This window comes from Bufo gargarizans, chromosome 3 (genome assembly GCF_014858855.1).
Source record: "Bufo gargarizans isolate SCDJY-AF-19 chromosome 3, ASM1485885v1, whole genome shotgun sequence".
Taxonomy (NCBI): Eukaryota; Metazoa; Chordata; class Amphibia; order Anura; family Bufonidae; genus Bufo; species Bufo gargarizans.
In genome coordinates this window covers 24789308-24807601 of record NC_058082.1, presented here as the reverse complement: position 1 = coordinate 24807601, position 18294 = coordinate 24789308, and the positions used below count along the sequence as shown (strand labels likewise).

Sequence of the window (18294 nt, the reverse complement as noted above, 5' to 3'; positions counted from 1 at the left end):
ATATTCACTATCAGGGGCTCGGCATATGGGGAAGCATTTTTATAGTATTGGTTAACCCCTTTAAGGGAATCTGTCAAAATATCTGTACCTATGACATTGGCTGACCTGTTGCATGGCTCTTGGCAGCTGAAGGCATCTGTGTTGGTGCCATGTTCATATGAGCCCGCATTACTGAGAAAAATTAGGATTTAACCCCTTCAAGCAACAGCCAGTTTGGACCAAATGCCAGAGTCTCATTTTTTAAATCTACCATGTATCTGGTAAAGACTCTGGAACGCTTTAACTGACCCAAGTGATTCTAAGATTGTTTTCTCGTGGCACATCATACTTCATGTTAGTGGTGAATTTTTGTTTTAGTTAATTTTTACCTTTTATGTATAAAAATATCCAAAATTTGCAGAAAATTTAGAAAAATTTGCAATTTTCTATATTTGAATTTCTCTGATTTTAAGACAAATAGTGATTACTCGCAAAATACAGTAGTTATTACGTAACATTCCCCATATGTCTACTTTATGTTGGCATCATTTTGTAAATTTATTTTTAATTTTTTTAGGAATTTAGAAGGCCTAGAATTTTTTATTTTTTTTTCAAAATCGTGTTTTTAAGGACCAATTCAGTTCTTAAGTGACTTTAAAGGGCTTGTACAGACCTGATATAGTTGTGTCCTTACTTATCTATCCTCTTGGTTTGGTATACATCGAACTGTGTGTCGTGAGATGACCAGCTTTTATTTTTATAAAAACATAATGCTGCAATATTGTATCACGTGATATCTATCCTATGTGTGTCTGTGAAGCCACCTAGTGGGCGTGATGTGAATTGCAGCTATCAAGTTTTTTCCTGCTATGTTGTTTTATTGTATTGAATTTATCTAAAGAAAAATGATAATCTTTAACTACAATTGATCTAAGGTTAGAGTGGACACCTCTTTATCTGTAGTCGCATTCAGAGGCAAAAAGTCAATCTTTTGGGCCCCAGGCCAAAATCTGTGACAGCCCCCCCAGCAAGTTCAATAAAAAAAAAAACTTTGGCCCCTCTCACTCACCAGGGCCCCGTGCAACTGCTACCCCTGCAAATTCCACACAATGATATATCTATATGTAAGTAAGCCATGGTTAGAAACATTCTTCTCGAATACATCCAGAAAAAACTATACACTGGATCTGCAACATGAACCTGCATTGCAGGTTATATGCCACCGTGCCCTAGACCACCAGAGTTTTGACATTAACCCTTAATGTGCTCTAGACCATTAGGGATTTTGAAATGAACCTTTTCCCAGCCCTACACCACCAGAGTCTTGACTTAAACCCTTACCATGCTCTAGACCACCAGGGATCTTGACATTAACCACTCCTCCACTGCCCTAAATCACCAAGGTTGCATACATTAATCCCTTTTCTATCCTAGACCCCCAGGGATGTTATAAATCCATTAAAGGGATTTTTGTAGGATTTTTATATTGATGGCCATCAATATCAGATCATTGTGGGTCCTACAACCTTCGCCACTCCGATAATCTGATATTAAAGACCTATCATATGGATAAGCCATCAATAAGATGCTGGGAAATCTTTCTAAAGGGGTTGTCCTACGAAAAACTTTCTACAGTTTTTAAACCAGCACCTGGATCTGAATATTTTTGAAATTGTATGTAATAAAAAATGTAGCATATCCAGTGAGTTATTCAATAAAATGTGTCTGTATAGCGCCACCTGCTGTTTGTTTGTTGTTGTTATTTCTTTGACCAGCTTCATTGAGATGGCCGCACATGCTCAGTTTCATCCTTCCACTGCCTCCTTAGCTGCATCAAAAAAGACACTCCCCTTGAGCTGTCAGCTTGATATAAATCTAGCAGAGCAATGAATGGGGAGATCTCTGGATCCATGTGAGGTGCAGGGCTGGTTCTAGCTTTGCTAGAAAGATACTGTCATGTACTATATGATGTCTAATTTTAATTTTTTACATTAATTATGGGATAACCCCTTTAAGCAACCAATTGTATTACGGTTACTTATTTGGCGATATACAGCAATACGTATTTGGTGTTTTGGATCAGAGGAAGCAGCGTCCAGGCCACTACCTGCCCCACTCATTATGTGCAAAGAAATGTTGCCCGGCACCATAATGGGACCAATTCTGATCCTTGCTTTGCACCCTCTTTCTATGTACTTCACTGAGAAAGTCCTAATTTGTCTGGAATGCAGATACCTTGAAATGTTGTATAAATGAAACTTACCGTTCCTTTAAGTTAACCGCTTCATTACCACTGTGTTTACCAGGCCAATTTTTCGGTTTTAGCAATGGGTCTATCTCACTGTAAATAACTAACTAATTTCTGAGCCAGCCTACATGTATCTGATATTATTTTTCAAGGGACACCTCAGACCTTCTTTTTGTGCCATTAGATGATATAATATGATATAACGATATAACACTGGAGTTTTATTGTGACTTCTACATAACTACATCCACCACCTAAATCAATGACAGCTTCCTTGCTGGAATAGATTTAGATAATTTTCTACACCTAAAACAGGCATAGAAAATGATAAATGACACAGGTTGGCTGGCCCACCCCCTTCCTCGCCCATGCCACGCCACGCCCCCTTTTTTGTAGACCTGACGTGAGCGGGGAAAAGTTGCATATTCAGCTGCAAATCCCCTTTGCAACCTAATCTGCTACAGATATACTCCAATTTTCTAATAAATGACCCCCATTTTTTTTTACTATTATGAAAAAAAATTATTTTTCCTTTTGTCAATTTTTTTCTAACTGATTTCCAGACAAATCATTTATAAATGTTAAAATTTTTTAAGAAAGCAAAAAGAAAAAAAGTGTACGTTTGTATATTTTACACACACAAAGTCGGCTGTACTATGGATATTTATTTTATTTTTTAATGAATGAAAAAGGGGAAATATGTGTGTAGTGTGTGCGCGTAGTCTGCTATACTGTTACTAAAACGAATAACTATGGCTATAACTTTTTTATTTTATTTCACTTTTAATTATATTTTTTAAAATAAATTGTTTATTTATTTTAAACTTTTTATTTTTTATTTTAATGGGAAAAAAATAATTAGACCATTCTTGCCACAGTCAGGGCAGAAAGGAGATAATACACAGACTGCAGGCTCACCGCTAGTTTTACAGCCAGCAAGGGCCGCTCTCACATCAGGAAGAGCTCTCTCCCCTGCTGGCTTTCTTACTTTACAATGCGGTGGATTGTTGTAGCACCCTGCTACAACGATGCCACGCAGGGATACCATTTTGCCTAGTCTCCGGGATACTTACTGTGACCGCAGCTGTCTAATGACAGAGAGGTCACCGCAAACAGCAGCGCCATGAGTGTAGCAGATCGCAACGTAACTCGACAATTTTATACGTCGGGTTATAGATAATTGCTTACCACCTCAATGTATATAGTCATGCGGTGGTAAGCAAAAGGTAAAAATGGAGGGGATAATGGTAAGTTTAAAAGACCCTGCATAAAAAGCCGGCATCTGCAGGCACCATCTAGGCCACTGCAAAAGCTTAAGCAGCAAAAGTGTCACATTCATACCATTTATGGTGAGTCTGCAGAGTCAGCGAGGCTTTAGATGGGCATGATGGGAGTGCAGGTAGCAATGAATGCCAGAGAAAATTAGCCAAATACTTCCAAGTGTCATCTAGAAAGTGTGCAGCATAGGGATAGAAGAAATGATCATGGAAGAATTAACTAAAATTAGATCCACAAAACATATTAATTATTCAGTTAAGAATATTGAGCAGAAGAAAAAGAGCAGAAATGAAATTCAATAATAGAAGAACATTCTTACTACTTAATTTTTTAATGTCTGATTATAAATATCAGATTTACATTTACAGTTGAAAATTAGGTCTTTAAAGAAAATTTCCATCAGGTATTAATAATTATTCATAGATACAAGCATATACCATGTACAGAATATCTATCTGTCTATCTATCTAATGTGACACAGTGAGGGGTTGTGTCTGGCAAGGCAGGTATTTTCCTCCCAGCATGTGCAGCAGGGCTGGTTTCCAGCCAGGTGAGGTCAAATACTGGACTGGAGTTTAAGTGCTGGACCGGGTTTTGGCAGCACCTGGCTGTCCTTAAATAGGCAGCTGGGCTCAGCAGAGATGTCTCTGTTTCTTGGATCTGAGGCTTTGTGCCGTGCTGGAGGGCTGAGAGTCGCACGCTGGGAAAACAGACCTCCCTAAAGCCTGCTGTGGACTACTAGAGGCAGAACTGCCAGCAATGTGACTTGTGTTATATGAACTTTCCATTGTGTGTGAATTAACACCAAGATTGCAAAGTTACGTGCTGTTTTGTGCAATTGCCTCAAGTGTGAATAAACACTGACGTTTTGAGTTAAAAACTTTTATTTTGCCTCTGTACTGCGCCCGCTTACCTTATCTACCATAGCGAAACCCCACACTATCTATCGATCCAGTCTAGGACTGGGGTTCCTCGGGCTCACCAGAGAAAATTATTCTCGGGGCCCAATCTTTGCTTTATCAATTATGCCTAATTAGGTTTTGAATCCTAGCAATAAACCTTATTAGGCTGTGATTGTCTGCAAAGACATCTCCAAATGTTTTTTTCTCCTTGCCCCCTGAGGTCCACTATAGTACGATAGTCTGGGTCCACAGAAAGATTCTCTGGTACTCTGGTGGGTCATTCCAACCCTCTGTCTATCTATCTATCTACATTTCATTTGCAAAGTCTTCAGACCCTTTCACTTTCACCTTTTGTTATATTGTGATTTTGTGTTAAAATAGCAAAAAAGTTTTCCCTCATCATTCTTCACTCAATCTCCCATAATGAAAAAGTAAAAAACTAATTTTATAAATTGAATATCGCCACTTCGAGAATTCACGAATATTTAGAATATAGTGCTATATATTTGTATTCGCGAATAGTGTTTAATATTCTAATTGCGAATTTATAGCAAATTTAATACATTGCCAATTTTTTTTTACCATCAAGTAAACAATGACTGGAGATCACGAATTCTCGAATTTGCCAATTTATGGCGAATAGTCAGCCAAAAATTTGCTAAATATTAGAATTTGAATATTGCCTATGCTGCTCATCACTAGATACCACAAACTTTGCACACTTGGATTTGGGAATTTTCTGCCATTCTTCTCAGCAGAGCCTCCCAAGCTCAGTCAGGTTGGATGGGGCCCATCAGTGGACAGACATTTTTAGATCTCTCCAGAGATGTTCGATTGGGTTCAAGTCAGGGCTCTGGCTGGGCAACTCACAGAGTTATCCCTAAGCCACTCCTGTGTTATCTTGCCTGTGTGCTTAGGGTAATTATCTTATTGGAAGTTGAATCCTTGACCCTGTCTTATGTCCAGAGCACTTGGATCAGGTTCTCTTTTAAATAGTACTTTGCTCCATTCACTTTTCCTTCAACCCTGGTCAGTCTCCCTGTCCCAGCCGCTGGTAGAGGCTCTGTCAAGAATGAGTGTACACATGGATCACAGTGGTAATCCTCACACCTTTAACCTCCTAGGGCTGGTGTCACAATCCCTCCCGTGACTGAGGTTGGAAGATCTGAGAGACTTGCATCACGTGAGGTTATCTGACAGCCTCTCGGTTTTCACTTTGCATTGTTGTTGTTGGTATGGCCACACCTCTTGTTTCAGGTGTAGCTTGTGGTCATTACTGTTCCTCTATTTAGTCTGGACTCGCACTTCTTACCATGCTCATCCATTTTATATTGAAGATAAGTGTACTCCCCTTTTATATTTTGTTTTCCTTTTTTGCTCATTGTTTCCTAGGCCTCAGGGAGACGCTGGTTCGTTCATCTGTAAAGGAGCCAGTGGTCTCAGACCCGGTCACTGCGCCTAGAGATTTTCAGGGTTTCTAGGGTTTAGGTATACGGTGTATGAATATTTCCACCTTCAGGGTCTTTTCATACTGACCGGAGTCAGGGCTAGGTTTAGGGTTTCCTAGGTGGTGACCTTTTCCTTTCCCTAGCCATGAGACCTTGTTTTGGGTCATTTTCCTTCTGTTGTCATTCTGGTGTTCCTCCCCCTACATTGTGACAGCTGGACAGTCATAGGAGGGTGCACCATTTCTCCCCTCAGGGCATACCTTGGTGTTTGGGCTCCTGCCTGGTGGTAGTTGGGATGACCTTGGTGTTCATTTTTTTTGGCAGGAACGTGGTTGCAGGTGCAATGGCTGGCGTACGGTAATGGAGCCAGTGATTAGGCCAGTTGTAGTAAATAAATAGGTCTCTTTACTAAAGTGCAGGTTAGGAGTAGTAGTACCTCCAACAGTATCAAGGCACAGTTCTAAGTGAATCACAGTGCAATTCTTTTTCTTGGGAACTTTCAGTGCAGCAGAACTTTTTTGTACCCTTCTTCAGATCTGTGCCTCCACACAATACTGTCTCTACAGGAAGTTATTTTCTCTTAGGGGTTGGTTTTCCCTGATATTCATTGTCAGTTGTGAGACCTTATATATAGACAGGGCTGTGTCTTTCCAAATCATGTCCAATCAACTGAATTTACCACAAGTGACTCCAGACAAGGTGTTGAAAAATCTCAAAGAAGATCAAGAGAATAATGGGAGGGTCTGAAGACATTCTGAATGCATTCTATCTATCTATCTATCTATCTATATCCCCCGCTTGAGGGTGGAGAGGATAGGAGTGGTGTCTGTGACAATGAGGGCGGTTGTAGTCCTCACGGTGGCTAATCCTGACCTCAGCACTCTCTCAGGCCGCATGGGCAGTCAATAGAGGAGCACAACTCTCCTTTCCCTCTGGGCACACCCTGGACTTTTGGGGTCTCCTATGCCCTCGATGTTAAGAATAATGAGCAGCAGGGTTCAAGGCAGGAAGACAGGAGGAAGATTCTTTCAAATTAAGGTCCACCCTTTACTGAATAGATGGTAGGATCAATAGTACAAATACATGCAGCAGGCACAGTCCTGAGGTATTTCACAAATTACGCTTTTCCCAAAAGGCTGTATATAGGAGGTGGCTATGATGGTGTTCAATTCCTCAATCTTTCTCTGCAGTGTCCAAGTCTTAATAAAACACTGGTCTTAATAAATGTGCCCAGTGTTTTACTGGAGCAGGATTCTATTTTGACCCACTTGGCAGAAGCACACATCAAACAGGTCTTAACTCTAGCTTGACTTCCTGAAAACGCCCTACTACTCTAGCCAGGGGAAAATGGGACCATCCCATTAATCAGCAACTGTTACCAAGGCTTCTAGCTTAAATGGATTGTCAGTTTTTCCCATATTAATGACATCCTCTGAATAGATCATCAATATCAGATTGGTGGACTCTATAATATTATTTTGACAACAGGCATGCCAGGACGGTCCCTTTAACCACCTCCGGACCGCCTAACGCACATGTGCGTTCCGGAGGTGGCAGGCTGGCGCACAGTCACGCATATATGCGTCATCTCGCGAGACGCGAGATTTCCTGTGAACGCGCGCACACAGGCGCGCCGCTCACAGGAACGGAAGGTAAGCGAGTGGATCTCCAGCATGCCAGCGGCGATCGTTCGCTGGCAGGCTGGAGATCCGAATTTTTTAACCCCTAACAGGTATATTAGATGCTGTTTTCATAACAGCGTCTAATATACCTCCTACCTGGTCCTCTGGTGGTCCCTTTTGTTAGGATCGACCACCAGAGGACTCAGGTAGGTCAGTACAGTCGCACCAAACACCACACTACACTACACCCCCCCCGTCACTTATTAACCCCTTATAAACCCCTGATCACCCATGATCACCCCATATAAACTCCCTGATCACCCCCCTGTCATTGATCACCGCCCTGTCATTGATCACCCCCCTGTCAGGCTCCGTTCAGACGTCCGTATGATTTTTACGGATCCACGGATACATGGATCGGATCCGCAAAATGCATACGGACGTCTAAATGGAGCCTTACAGGGGGGTGATCAATGACAGGCGGGTGATCACCCATATACACTCCCTGATCACCCCCTGTCATTGATCACCCCCCTGTCATTGATCACCCCCCTGTAAGGCTCCATTCAGACGTCCGCATGATTTTTACGGATCCATGGATACATGGATCGGATCCGCAAAACGCATACGGACGTCTAAATGGAGCCTTACAGGGGGGTGATCAATGACAGGCGGGTGATCACCCATATACACTCCCTGATCACCCCCTGTCATTGATCACCCCCCTGTAAGGCTCCATTCAGACGTCCGCATGATTTTTACGGATCCATGGATACATGGATCGGATCCGCAAAACGCATACGGACGTCTAAATGGAGCCTTACAGGGGGGTGATCAATGACAGGCGGGTGATCACCCATATACACTCCCTGATCACCCCCTGTCATTGATCACCCCCCTGTCATTGATCACCCCCCTGTAAGGCTCCATTCAGACGTCCGCATGATTTTTACGGATCCATGGATACATGGATCGGATACGCAAAACGCATACGGACGTCTAAATGGAGCCTTACAGGGGGGTGATCAATGACAGGCGGGTGATCACCCATATACACTCCCTGATCACCCCCTGTCATTGATCACCCCCCTGTAAGGCTCCATTCAGACGTCCGCATGATTTTTACAGATCCATGGATACATGGATCGGATCCGCAAAACACATGCGGACGTCTGAATGGAGCCTTACAGGGGGTGATCAATGACAGGCGGGTGATCACCCATATACACTCCCTGATCACCCCCCTGTAAGGCTCCATTCAGACGTCCGCATGTGTTTTGTGGATCCGATCCATGTATCCATGGATCCGTAAAAAATCATGCGGATGTCTGAATGGAGCCTTACAGGGGGGGTGATCAGTGACAGGGGGGTGATCACCCTGATCACCCCCTGTCATTGATAACCCCCCTGTAAGGCTCCATTCAGACGTCCGCATGTGTTTTGTGGATCCGATCCATGTATCCATGGATCCGTAAAAAATCATGCGGATGTCTGAATGGAGCCTTACAGGGGGGGTGATCAGTGACAGGGGGGTGATCACCCTGATCACCCCCTGTCATTGATAACCCCCCTGTAAGGCTCCATTCAGACGTCCGCATGTGTTTTGCGGATCCGATCCATGGATCCGTAAAAATTATACGGACGTCTGAATGGAGCCTTACCAGGGGCGTGATCAATGACAGGGGGGTGATCCGGGAGTCTATATGGGTGATCACCCCCCTGTCATTGATCACCCCCCCTGTCATTGATCACCCCCCCTGTCATTGATCACCCCCCCCTGTCATTGATCACCCCCCCCTGTAAGGCTCCATTCAGACATTTTTTTTGGCACAAGTTAGCGGAAATTTTTTGTTTGTTTTTGTTTTTTCTTACTAAGTCTCATATTCTACTAACTTGTGTCAAAAAATAAAATCTCCCATGAACTCACCATACCCCTCACGGAATCCAAATGCGTAAACATTTTTAGACATTTATATTCCAGACTTCTTCTCACGCTTTAGGGCCCCTAAAAAGCCAGGGCAGTATAAATACCCCACATGTGACCCCATTTCGGAAAGAAGACACCCCAAGGTATTCCGTGAGGGGCATATTGAGTCCATGAAAGATTGAAATTTTTGTCCTAAGTTAGCGGAAAGTGAGACTTTGTGAGAAAAAAACCAAAAAAAATCAATTTCCGCTAACTTATGCAAAAAATAAAAAATTTCTAGGAACTCGCCAGGCCCCTCATTGAATACCTTGGGGTGTCTTCTTTCCAAAGTGGGGTCACATGTGGGGTATTTATACTGCCCTGGCTTTTTAGGGGCCCGAAAGTGTGAGAAGAAGTCTGGGATCCAAATGTCTAAAAATGCCCTCCTAAAAGGAATTTGGACCCCTTTGCGCATCTAGGCTGCAAAAAAGTGTCACACATCTGGTATCGCCGTACTCAGGAGAAGTTGGGCAATGTGTTTTGGGGTGTCATTTTACATATACCCATGCTGGGTGAGAAAAATATCTTGGTCAAATGCCAACTTTGTATAAAAAAATAGGAAAAGTTGTCTTTTGCCAAGATATTTCTCTCACCCAGCATGGTTATATGTAAAATGGCACCCTAAAACACATTCCCCAACTTCTCCTGAGTACGGCGATACCAGATGTGTGACACTTTTTTGCAGCCAAGGTGGGCAAAGGGGCACATATTCCAAAGTGCACCTTTCGGATTTCACCGGCCATTTTTTACAGATTTTGATTGCAAGGTACTTCTTACACATTTGGGCCCCTAAATTGCCAGGGCAGTATAACTACGCCACAAGTGACCCCATTTTGGAAAGAAGACACCCCAAGGTATTCCGTGAGGGGCACAGCGAGTTCCTAGAATTTTTTATTTTTTGTCACAAGTTAGCGGAAAATGATGATTTTTCTTTTTTCCTTACAAAGTCTCATATTCCACTAACTTGCGACAAAAAAAAAAAAAATCTAGGAACTCGCCATGCCCCTCACAGAATACCTTGGGGTGTCTTCTTTCCAAAATGGGGTCACTTGTGGCGTAGTTATACTGCCCTGGCAATTTAGGGGCCCAAATGTGTGAGAAGTACCTTGCAATCAAAATGTGTAAAAAATGACCGGTGAAATCCGAAAGGTGCACTTTGGAATATGTGCCCCTTTGCCCACCTTGGCAGCAAAAAAGTGTCACACATCTGGTATCGCCGTACTCAGGAGAAGTTGGGGAATGTGTTTTGGGGTGTCATTTTACATATACCCATGCTGGGTGAGAAAAATATCTTGGTCAAATGCCAACTTTGTATAAAAAAATGGGAAAAGTTGTCTTTTGCCAAGATATTTCTCTCATCCAGCATGGGTATATGTAAAATGACACCCCAAAACACATTCCCCAACTTCTCCTGAGTACGGCGATACCAGATGTGTTACACTTTTTTGCTGCCAAGGTGGGCAAAGGGGCACATATTCCAAAGTGCACCTTTCAGATTTTGCAGGCCATTTTTTACAGATTTTGATTGCAAAGTACTTCTCACACATTTGGGCCCCTAAATTGCCAGGGCAGTATAACTACGCCACAAGTGACCCCATTTTGGAAAGAAGACACCCCAAGGTATTCCGTGAGAGGCATGGCGAGTTCCTAGAATTTTTTTTTTTTTGTCGCAAGTTAGTGGAATATGAGACTTTGTAAGGAAAAAAGAGAAAAAAAAAAAAAATCATCATTTTCCGCTAACTTGTGACAAAAAATAAAAAATTCTAGGAACTCGCCATGCCCCTCACGGAATACCTTGGGGTGTCTTCTTTCCAAAATGGGGTCACTTGTGGCGTAGTTATACTGCCCAGGCAATTTAGGGGCCCAAATGTGTGAGAAGTACCTTGCAATCAAAATGTGTAAAAAATGGCCTGCAAAATCTGAAAGGTGCACTTTGGAATATGTGCCCCTTTGCCCACCTTGGCAGCAAAAAAGTGTGACACATCTGGTATCGCCGTACTCACGAGAAGTTGGGGAATGTGTTTTGGGGTGTCATTTTACATATAACCATGCTGGATGAGAGAAATATCTTGGCAAAAGACAACTTTTCCCATTTTTTTATACAAAGTTGGCATTTGACCAAGATATTTTTCTCACCCAGCATGGGTATATGTAAAATGACACCCCAAAACACATTCCCCAACTTCTCCTGAGTACGGCGATACCAGATGTGTGACACTTTTTTGCTGCCAAGGTGGGCAAAGGGGCACATATTCCAAAGTGCACCTTTCGGATTTCACCGGTCATTTTTTACACATTTTGATTGCAAGGTACTTCTCACACATTTGGGCCCCTAAATTGCCAGGGCAGTATAACTACGCCACAAGTGACCCCATTTTGGAAAGAAGACACCCCAAGGTATTCCGTGAGGGGCAAAGTGAGTTCCTAGAATTTTTTATCGCAAGTTAGTGGAATATGAGACTTTGTAAGAAAAAAATAAAAAATAAAAATCATCATCATTTTCCGCTAACTTGTGACAAAAAATAAAAAGTTCTATGAACTCACTATGCCCATCAGCGAATACCTTAGGGTGTCTACTTTCCGAAATGGGGTCATTTGTGGGGGTTTTCTACTGTTTGGGCATTGTAGAACCTCAGGAATCATGACAGGTGCTCAGAAAGTCAGAGCTGTTTCAAAAAGCGGAAATTCACATTTTTGTACCATAGTTTGTAAATGCTATAACTTTTACCCAAACCATTTTTTTTCTGCCCAAACATTTTTTTTTATCAAAGACATGTAGAACAATAAATTTGGTGAAAAATTTATATATGGATGTCGTTTTTTTTGCAAAATTTTACAGCTGAAAGTGAAAAATGTCATTTTTTTGCAAAAAAATCGTTACATTTTGATTAATAACAAAAAAAGTAAAAATGTCAGCAGCAATAAAATACCACCAAATGAAAGCTCCATTAGTGAGAAGAAAAGGAGGTAAAATTCATTTGGGTGGTAAGTTGCATGACCGAGCGATAAACGGTGAAAGGAGTGTAGTGCCGAAGTGTAAAAAGTGCTCTGGTCATGAAGGGGGTTTCACCTAGCGGGGCTGAAGTGGTTAATGTGAGTTGTTGTATTACTGTGTCACAAACTAGTGGGTGTGAACCCACTGTGCCACGTGTCCTACCTCCTCTAAGGGCGTTGTCTAAGTGAACCCCTCGATCTTCACAGTACCCCTGATGGTGGGGATAGACTTTCCCGAGGGGAACACCTCTTGAGGAGGATTGGCACACAAGGCAGCTGGTCCAGGCAGACCAGAAGGAACCTGAGCAAGGTACCAGAGGTACAGACATAGTCAGCAGGTCAAGTCGTAACCAGGAGCAACAGTGCAGGACTGAAGGATGAGACAGAGACAAAGTCAAGGAAGAAATAGGTCAGAGCAGGCAGCACAGGTACAGGTCAGGCAATCTGGCTCTGCAACAGGAGAGTCAAGGCAAGCAGGCAGTGATCAAAAAGGAAGCAGAGTCCAGGAATACAAGTACGAGTCAGGGACACAGGAACACAAGCGGATATCAGGTACCTAAGCAGGACACAAGGACCTTGACACTGAGGCATTTGGGAAGGCGGCTGAGCCACTTATATATGTGCAGGAGGGCTAGGATTGGTCAGCAAGGTCACATGACCTAACCCATAAAGCACAGGAAGTGACGCCCACCGGCGGTTAAGGAAGTGCAGCAGGGAACAAGCAGCAAGCATGCTGTGGCCAGGGCTGAGAGGAAACTGTGGAGCGGACCCAGAATAACAGTACCTACACAGACAGAGCCCAAGACTGCAGCGGTGAATGGGAAGCACTGGCCGCAGATCACCGCTGAATATGGTGCCTGGGACCGTGGCGGTAAGCAGGGGAACAGAGGCACACAGCAGCCGCTGTTACATACTGTAACATGTTTCTGCTTCGTTAATGTGTTTTGCGAGTCAAAATAACGGTGGGTACATCTGCACTTTTTTTTTAACATAACACCAAACCTGTTGTTACTCTCCAAAAAGGTATAATTTTTGTACCCCTTGTTCAAGACAAGCCATTGAGTAAGAAATCGGACAGTTTAGTGTGCATGAAACAGGCTGTTTGTTACCACCGGCTCCCATCCGTTTACTCATATATTTTGCTGTCACTTTCATATTACTAATGTTGTCTTGACGGTAAAAGAATTTGTAAGGAGTTGAATACAGTCCTCAGAGTGTCATACACATGGGCGGACTGGGAACTTAAAGTGACCCTGGAATATTTTTTTAAAAGTTGCCCAATGTTGTAGGTGGGTCCACACAGAAGTAGGTGGGGCCAGCAATACTGTAGTGCAGTACAAAATACTGCCCCAGCAGAACCAAATATCACAGCACAATATTCTTTCTCAGCAGAAGCAAATACCACCGTGCAGCACAAAATACTGCCGTCTTCACCACAGTATTCAACTGTATCACTGTCCTGAGGCAGCAATACAGCTGAGTTCAGGAGGGCACCTGTGGAGTTTCGACCAGGTGAATAAGTACCTAATTTTTTTTAGCATTAATTAATGCTGAGAGCATCAGTTCATTATGTACCCGACTGACAGCTTTGAGGAGGTCTCTGGTGGGCCCCATCGGCATGAGCCCACCGGGAAATTTCCCTATAGGGTCAATGGCCAGTCCACCTCTGGTCATACATGATTTTTTAGGGAAATTTGCGAAATTTCGATTTAGGTCAAATTTATTCGTACCTCTATCAAAGCTGGCGACTGATTCATTTGAATTTCTACAGATTCCATCATCTCAACTACAGAGCACCTACACCAGACCTTACAGACTCCTTATTAACTACAGAGTACAGACTTCATCAGACCCTGAAAATAAACACAATAAAGACCTAGACCGGTTTAGTTGCGGTTTTGCCATATTGGGCAGCAGAGAACACAATGTGCAATTTTATCCACAGAAAAAGATGTCTGCAGGGCTGGAGGCTTAGGCTACTTTCACACTAGCATTTTTTGCGGATCCGTCATGGATCTGCAATAACACTTCCATTACAATAATACAACCGCATGCATCCGTCATGAACTTATCCGGTTGTATTATGTCTTCTTTAGCCATGACGCATACGTCTTCAACACTATTGAAAGTAGATGGGGGACGGATACGTTTTCTATTTGTGCCAGATTGTGTCAGAGAAAATGGCTCCATTCCCATTGACTTACATTGTGTGCCAGGACGGATCCGTTTGGCTCGCTTCGTCAGGCGGACAGCAAAACGCTGCAGGCGAACTGATGCATTCTGAGCGGATCCTTTAACATTCAGAATGCATCAGGGCAAAACTGATCCGTTTTGGACCGCTTGTGAGAGCCCTGAACGGATCTCAGAAACGGAAAACCAAAACGCGAGTGTGAAAGTAGCCTTATTTGTAGACCCTGCAGTCCTGTGAGACTAATGCCTGAGGTGTCCCTGGACCCCACCGGCCCCCTGGGAATTCTCCTGGCATAGTGAATGGCCAGGTCACCCAGTGAGCATTTTATAACCACATCAGCCTTCTCTTTTCCAGCCGACGTAGCACTCAAAAAGAATTGGGTACTGAATATTGGATGGAACAATGTGCAATCATGTGATCACTGGGTGCCATTCCCCATCATGGCAGACCCAGATCAGCTCTGCAAAATTGCTAAAAAGCCGAAAATGCATTTGGTTACTTAGGACCTAAACACTCTGGTCATTAAAGGGTTAAGTTCTGTAAGTGTTGTGCGACATTTATCCTTGTGTCTATGAGTAAATGAGTATAAATAGCGCTTGTCCTCCCGTATTATCAGATGTATAAATCCAATGCATGAATACGGTAATTGACTAGAAGAAGAATTATGGCATATTAATAATACACATAAATAAGCTTTTCAGGAGATCAGTCAAAATCGTAACGAAGTGCAGCTGTAGAAAATTAAGGAGCTCGAAAATAAAGATTATGTTTTGTATAACGCTGGGTTCACACCTGAGCGTTTCTGAGACGCGCGTTTTAACGCGCGTTTAACGCGCGTTTTTATGCGCGTTTTTATGCGCGTTTTTTGCAATAGTAAACGCGCGTTTGACGCGCGTTTCTGTGATTGACTGCAGTGTTGTCCAATCAGCAAATATCCCTGTGTATATGAAGTTTGGCCAATCCTAGCGCATTGGAGGTGTGAAATTCCATGTGTGTTGGTAGAGTGTGTGGTTTGGAGTCATGGAATGTTATAGACGGCGACGTGTTGCGGCACTTGTTGCAGCTATCCAGCTGGAACGCTTGAGGAGAAGGCGGGACAGCAGGCGACGTTTCTGGGTCCATCCTGTTATTGCAAATAGACAGGAGAGGGGCCAGTTCTGGGCACTGTATGCCAACCTCCGTGCCCATGAGGACCAGTTTTTTGACTACACCAGGATGTCCATCCACAGGTTAGTACGTATACGTGGTTGCAATGCTTTTTCAATGGTTAAGCTAAGTGTTTTGTGATTTTTGTATTGTTAACCATGAACATTTTATTGTTTCCCAGCTTTGACGAGCTCCTGGTGCTGTTGTCCCCTCATTTGCAGCGTCAGGACACCTTCATGCGGGACTGCATCCCACCAGTGGAAAGACTGGTCATTACTTTGCGGTAAGTAGCCTATTATTGTGGCCATTTAAACCATTTGCAGTGTGTTGTGCCATGATCTGAGTTTCGCCCTGTTTCTCTTGCTGTTTGTGACGTATGAGTGTTTGTGCGGGGGGTATGTGATGTGTATGTTGTCAACGTGTGGCATAGATATCCCATACATGCATCATGTATCCACATTTGGCCATGTTTTACCCCTCACTTTCCAAAAATAGTCCAAACAGTTGTTTCAATTTTTTTTAAACTTTGGTGAATGTATTCACATCATACATTTCAAAATCAAATGTGTTTCAACTGTTTTCCAAACAAAGGAGCAATGTAGTCAAAATAACATATAAATAATACCAACAATTTTCAAGATAAGTGCCCTTTTTGGCTCCCAAAACCTTGAGCCGGAGAATTTCCCTCTTCTCCGTTTATCACAGGGTTTCATATTGCGGCCCAGAAAACTCTGCCTCGGGATCCCGCCGTGTCTCTCTGGCTCCGCGAGACTGATTGGCGGGTGGCATTTCAGTGGTGGTGATGGTGGAGGTGCTTGGGCCCGTGCTTGAAGAGGGATATGGGTATGATGTGTGTTGTGTCTGCCATGTCTCAAGAGGGTGTTGTATGTTACTTTGTGTGTATGTGTGTGCTGGGTATGTGTGAGGGTGTTGTTGGGGATGTAGTGGGCCATATTGTGGGGCATATTGTGGGCAATATTGTGCCCCATATTGGTGGCCATATTGTGGTGGCTGCTGTGGTGGATGCTGTGGTGGCTGCTGTGGTGGCTGCTGTGGTGGATGCTGTGGGGGATGCTGTGGGGGATGCTGTGGGGCAGTGCTAGACGTTGCTAGCTCGTAAGGGAGGCAATACTTGTCTATGGTTTTAGTCACCTCCTCCCTTACTTTGGTGATCATATGTCTCGGCACATGCAGCATTTTCTCCTCTAGACTGAGGAGAAAATATGCGTCGCTGCTTAGTTTTGGCACAGGATGTGCCAGGGCATCCAGGCAGCCGATTAGGCGGTCCTCCTGTCTCTCCGTTCTCCTCCTTTTATGTCGGGGCTGCCGAGTTGCCTCTGGTACGGCTTGGCCAGTCTGCATGGGGCTGACGAAAGTCGGAGTGGGGGGGGGGGCTGGAGGACTCATTGGCCCCATAGATGGGCCCGGCTCACTGTCCATTGTGCCCTCGTCCTCTTCCTCATCACCTTGCGCCTGGCTGTGTTCCCAGCTACTATCGGTGCTGTGAAGTGGAAAATATAGGTAAGTATGTTCCCCATATGAAATTGAATGTATGTAATGTCATACCACATCCTCTCCTCAATGTGTATGCCCTTGACTCACCTCCGCATTTCGGTGCACGATATCAAAAACGACATTTGTGCTGCATGCACATAACTGGAGCGTCCGCCTGGGGAGGATCCGCTCCTCTGCTCCTTTTGTTTGCGGCGATGGCGGATAAAGGCATCTTTCAGGCTTTTCCATTTGCCTTTGATAGTGTTGACTATGAAAAAGGAAAAAAAAAACATCCGTTAATATCTCTTTATTTTCGTACATTTGTTTCAGGTATTTAGCTACCGGACAGTCATTGGCCAGTCTCCACTTTGCGTTTCTCATTGGGAAGTCCACAGCCAGCATGATCATCTGTGAAACCTGCGTGGCAATTTGGGACGTCCTTCATCCTGCTGTGATGGCCCAACCACAGAAGGAGGACTGGCTGCAAATTGCGGATCTGTTTTTCCAATCCTGCAATTTCCCAAACTGTGTCGGCGCAATAGACGGGAAGCATATCCGCGTTCAGAAGCCCATAAGGAGCGGGAGTCAATTTTTTAATTATAAAAAATATTTTTCTTTTGTGCTTTTTGCGGTGGCTGATGCAAACTATTGCTTCCGATACATTGATGTGGGGTCCTACGGCAGCAGCTCAGACTCCGCAGTTTTCGGGCATTCGGCCTTTGGGCAAATGCTCACTAATAATGAGCTGGACCTCCCGGGGAACACCACACTGCCTGGGACCACTTTTCCCGCTATGCCCTTCGTTTTTGTGGGGGACGAGGCCTTTGCGCTGGGGGACCATCTGATGAGGCCGTACTCCAGCCGGGGACTCTCCATTGCCAGGCGTGTATTTAATTACCGGCTGACAAGGGCACGCAGGGTGGTGGAGTGCGCCTTTGGAATTTTAGCGAACAAATGGCGCTTTCTCCATTCGCCCATTTATTTCAAATTGGAGACCGCTATCTCGGCCGTGAAGGCAGCGTGTGC

The 18294-nt window shown here is 43.9% G+C and overlaps 1 protein-coding gene across 1 annotated transcript; it reads right to left on the bottom strand.

The window, feature by feature from the left end:
- Positions 1-16349: 16349 nt before the first annotated feature.
- Positions 16350-17522, bottom strand: LOC122933178 (RNA-binding protein 33-like). The gene is made up of 2 exons (XM_044288016.1): positions 17377-17522; positions 16350-17275 (listed from the first exon to the last, which is right to left on the bottom strand). The coding sequence occupies exons 1-2, from the start codon at positions 17409-17411 to the stop codon at positions 16474-16476; spliced, it is 837 nt and encodes a 278-aa protein (XP_044143951.1). The 5' UTR covers positions 17412-17522; the 3' UTR covers positions 16350-16473.
- Positions 17523-18294: the final 772 nt, after the last annotated feature.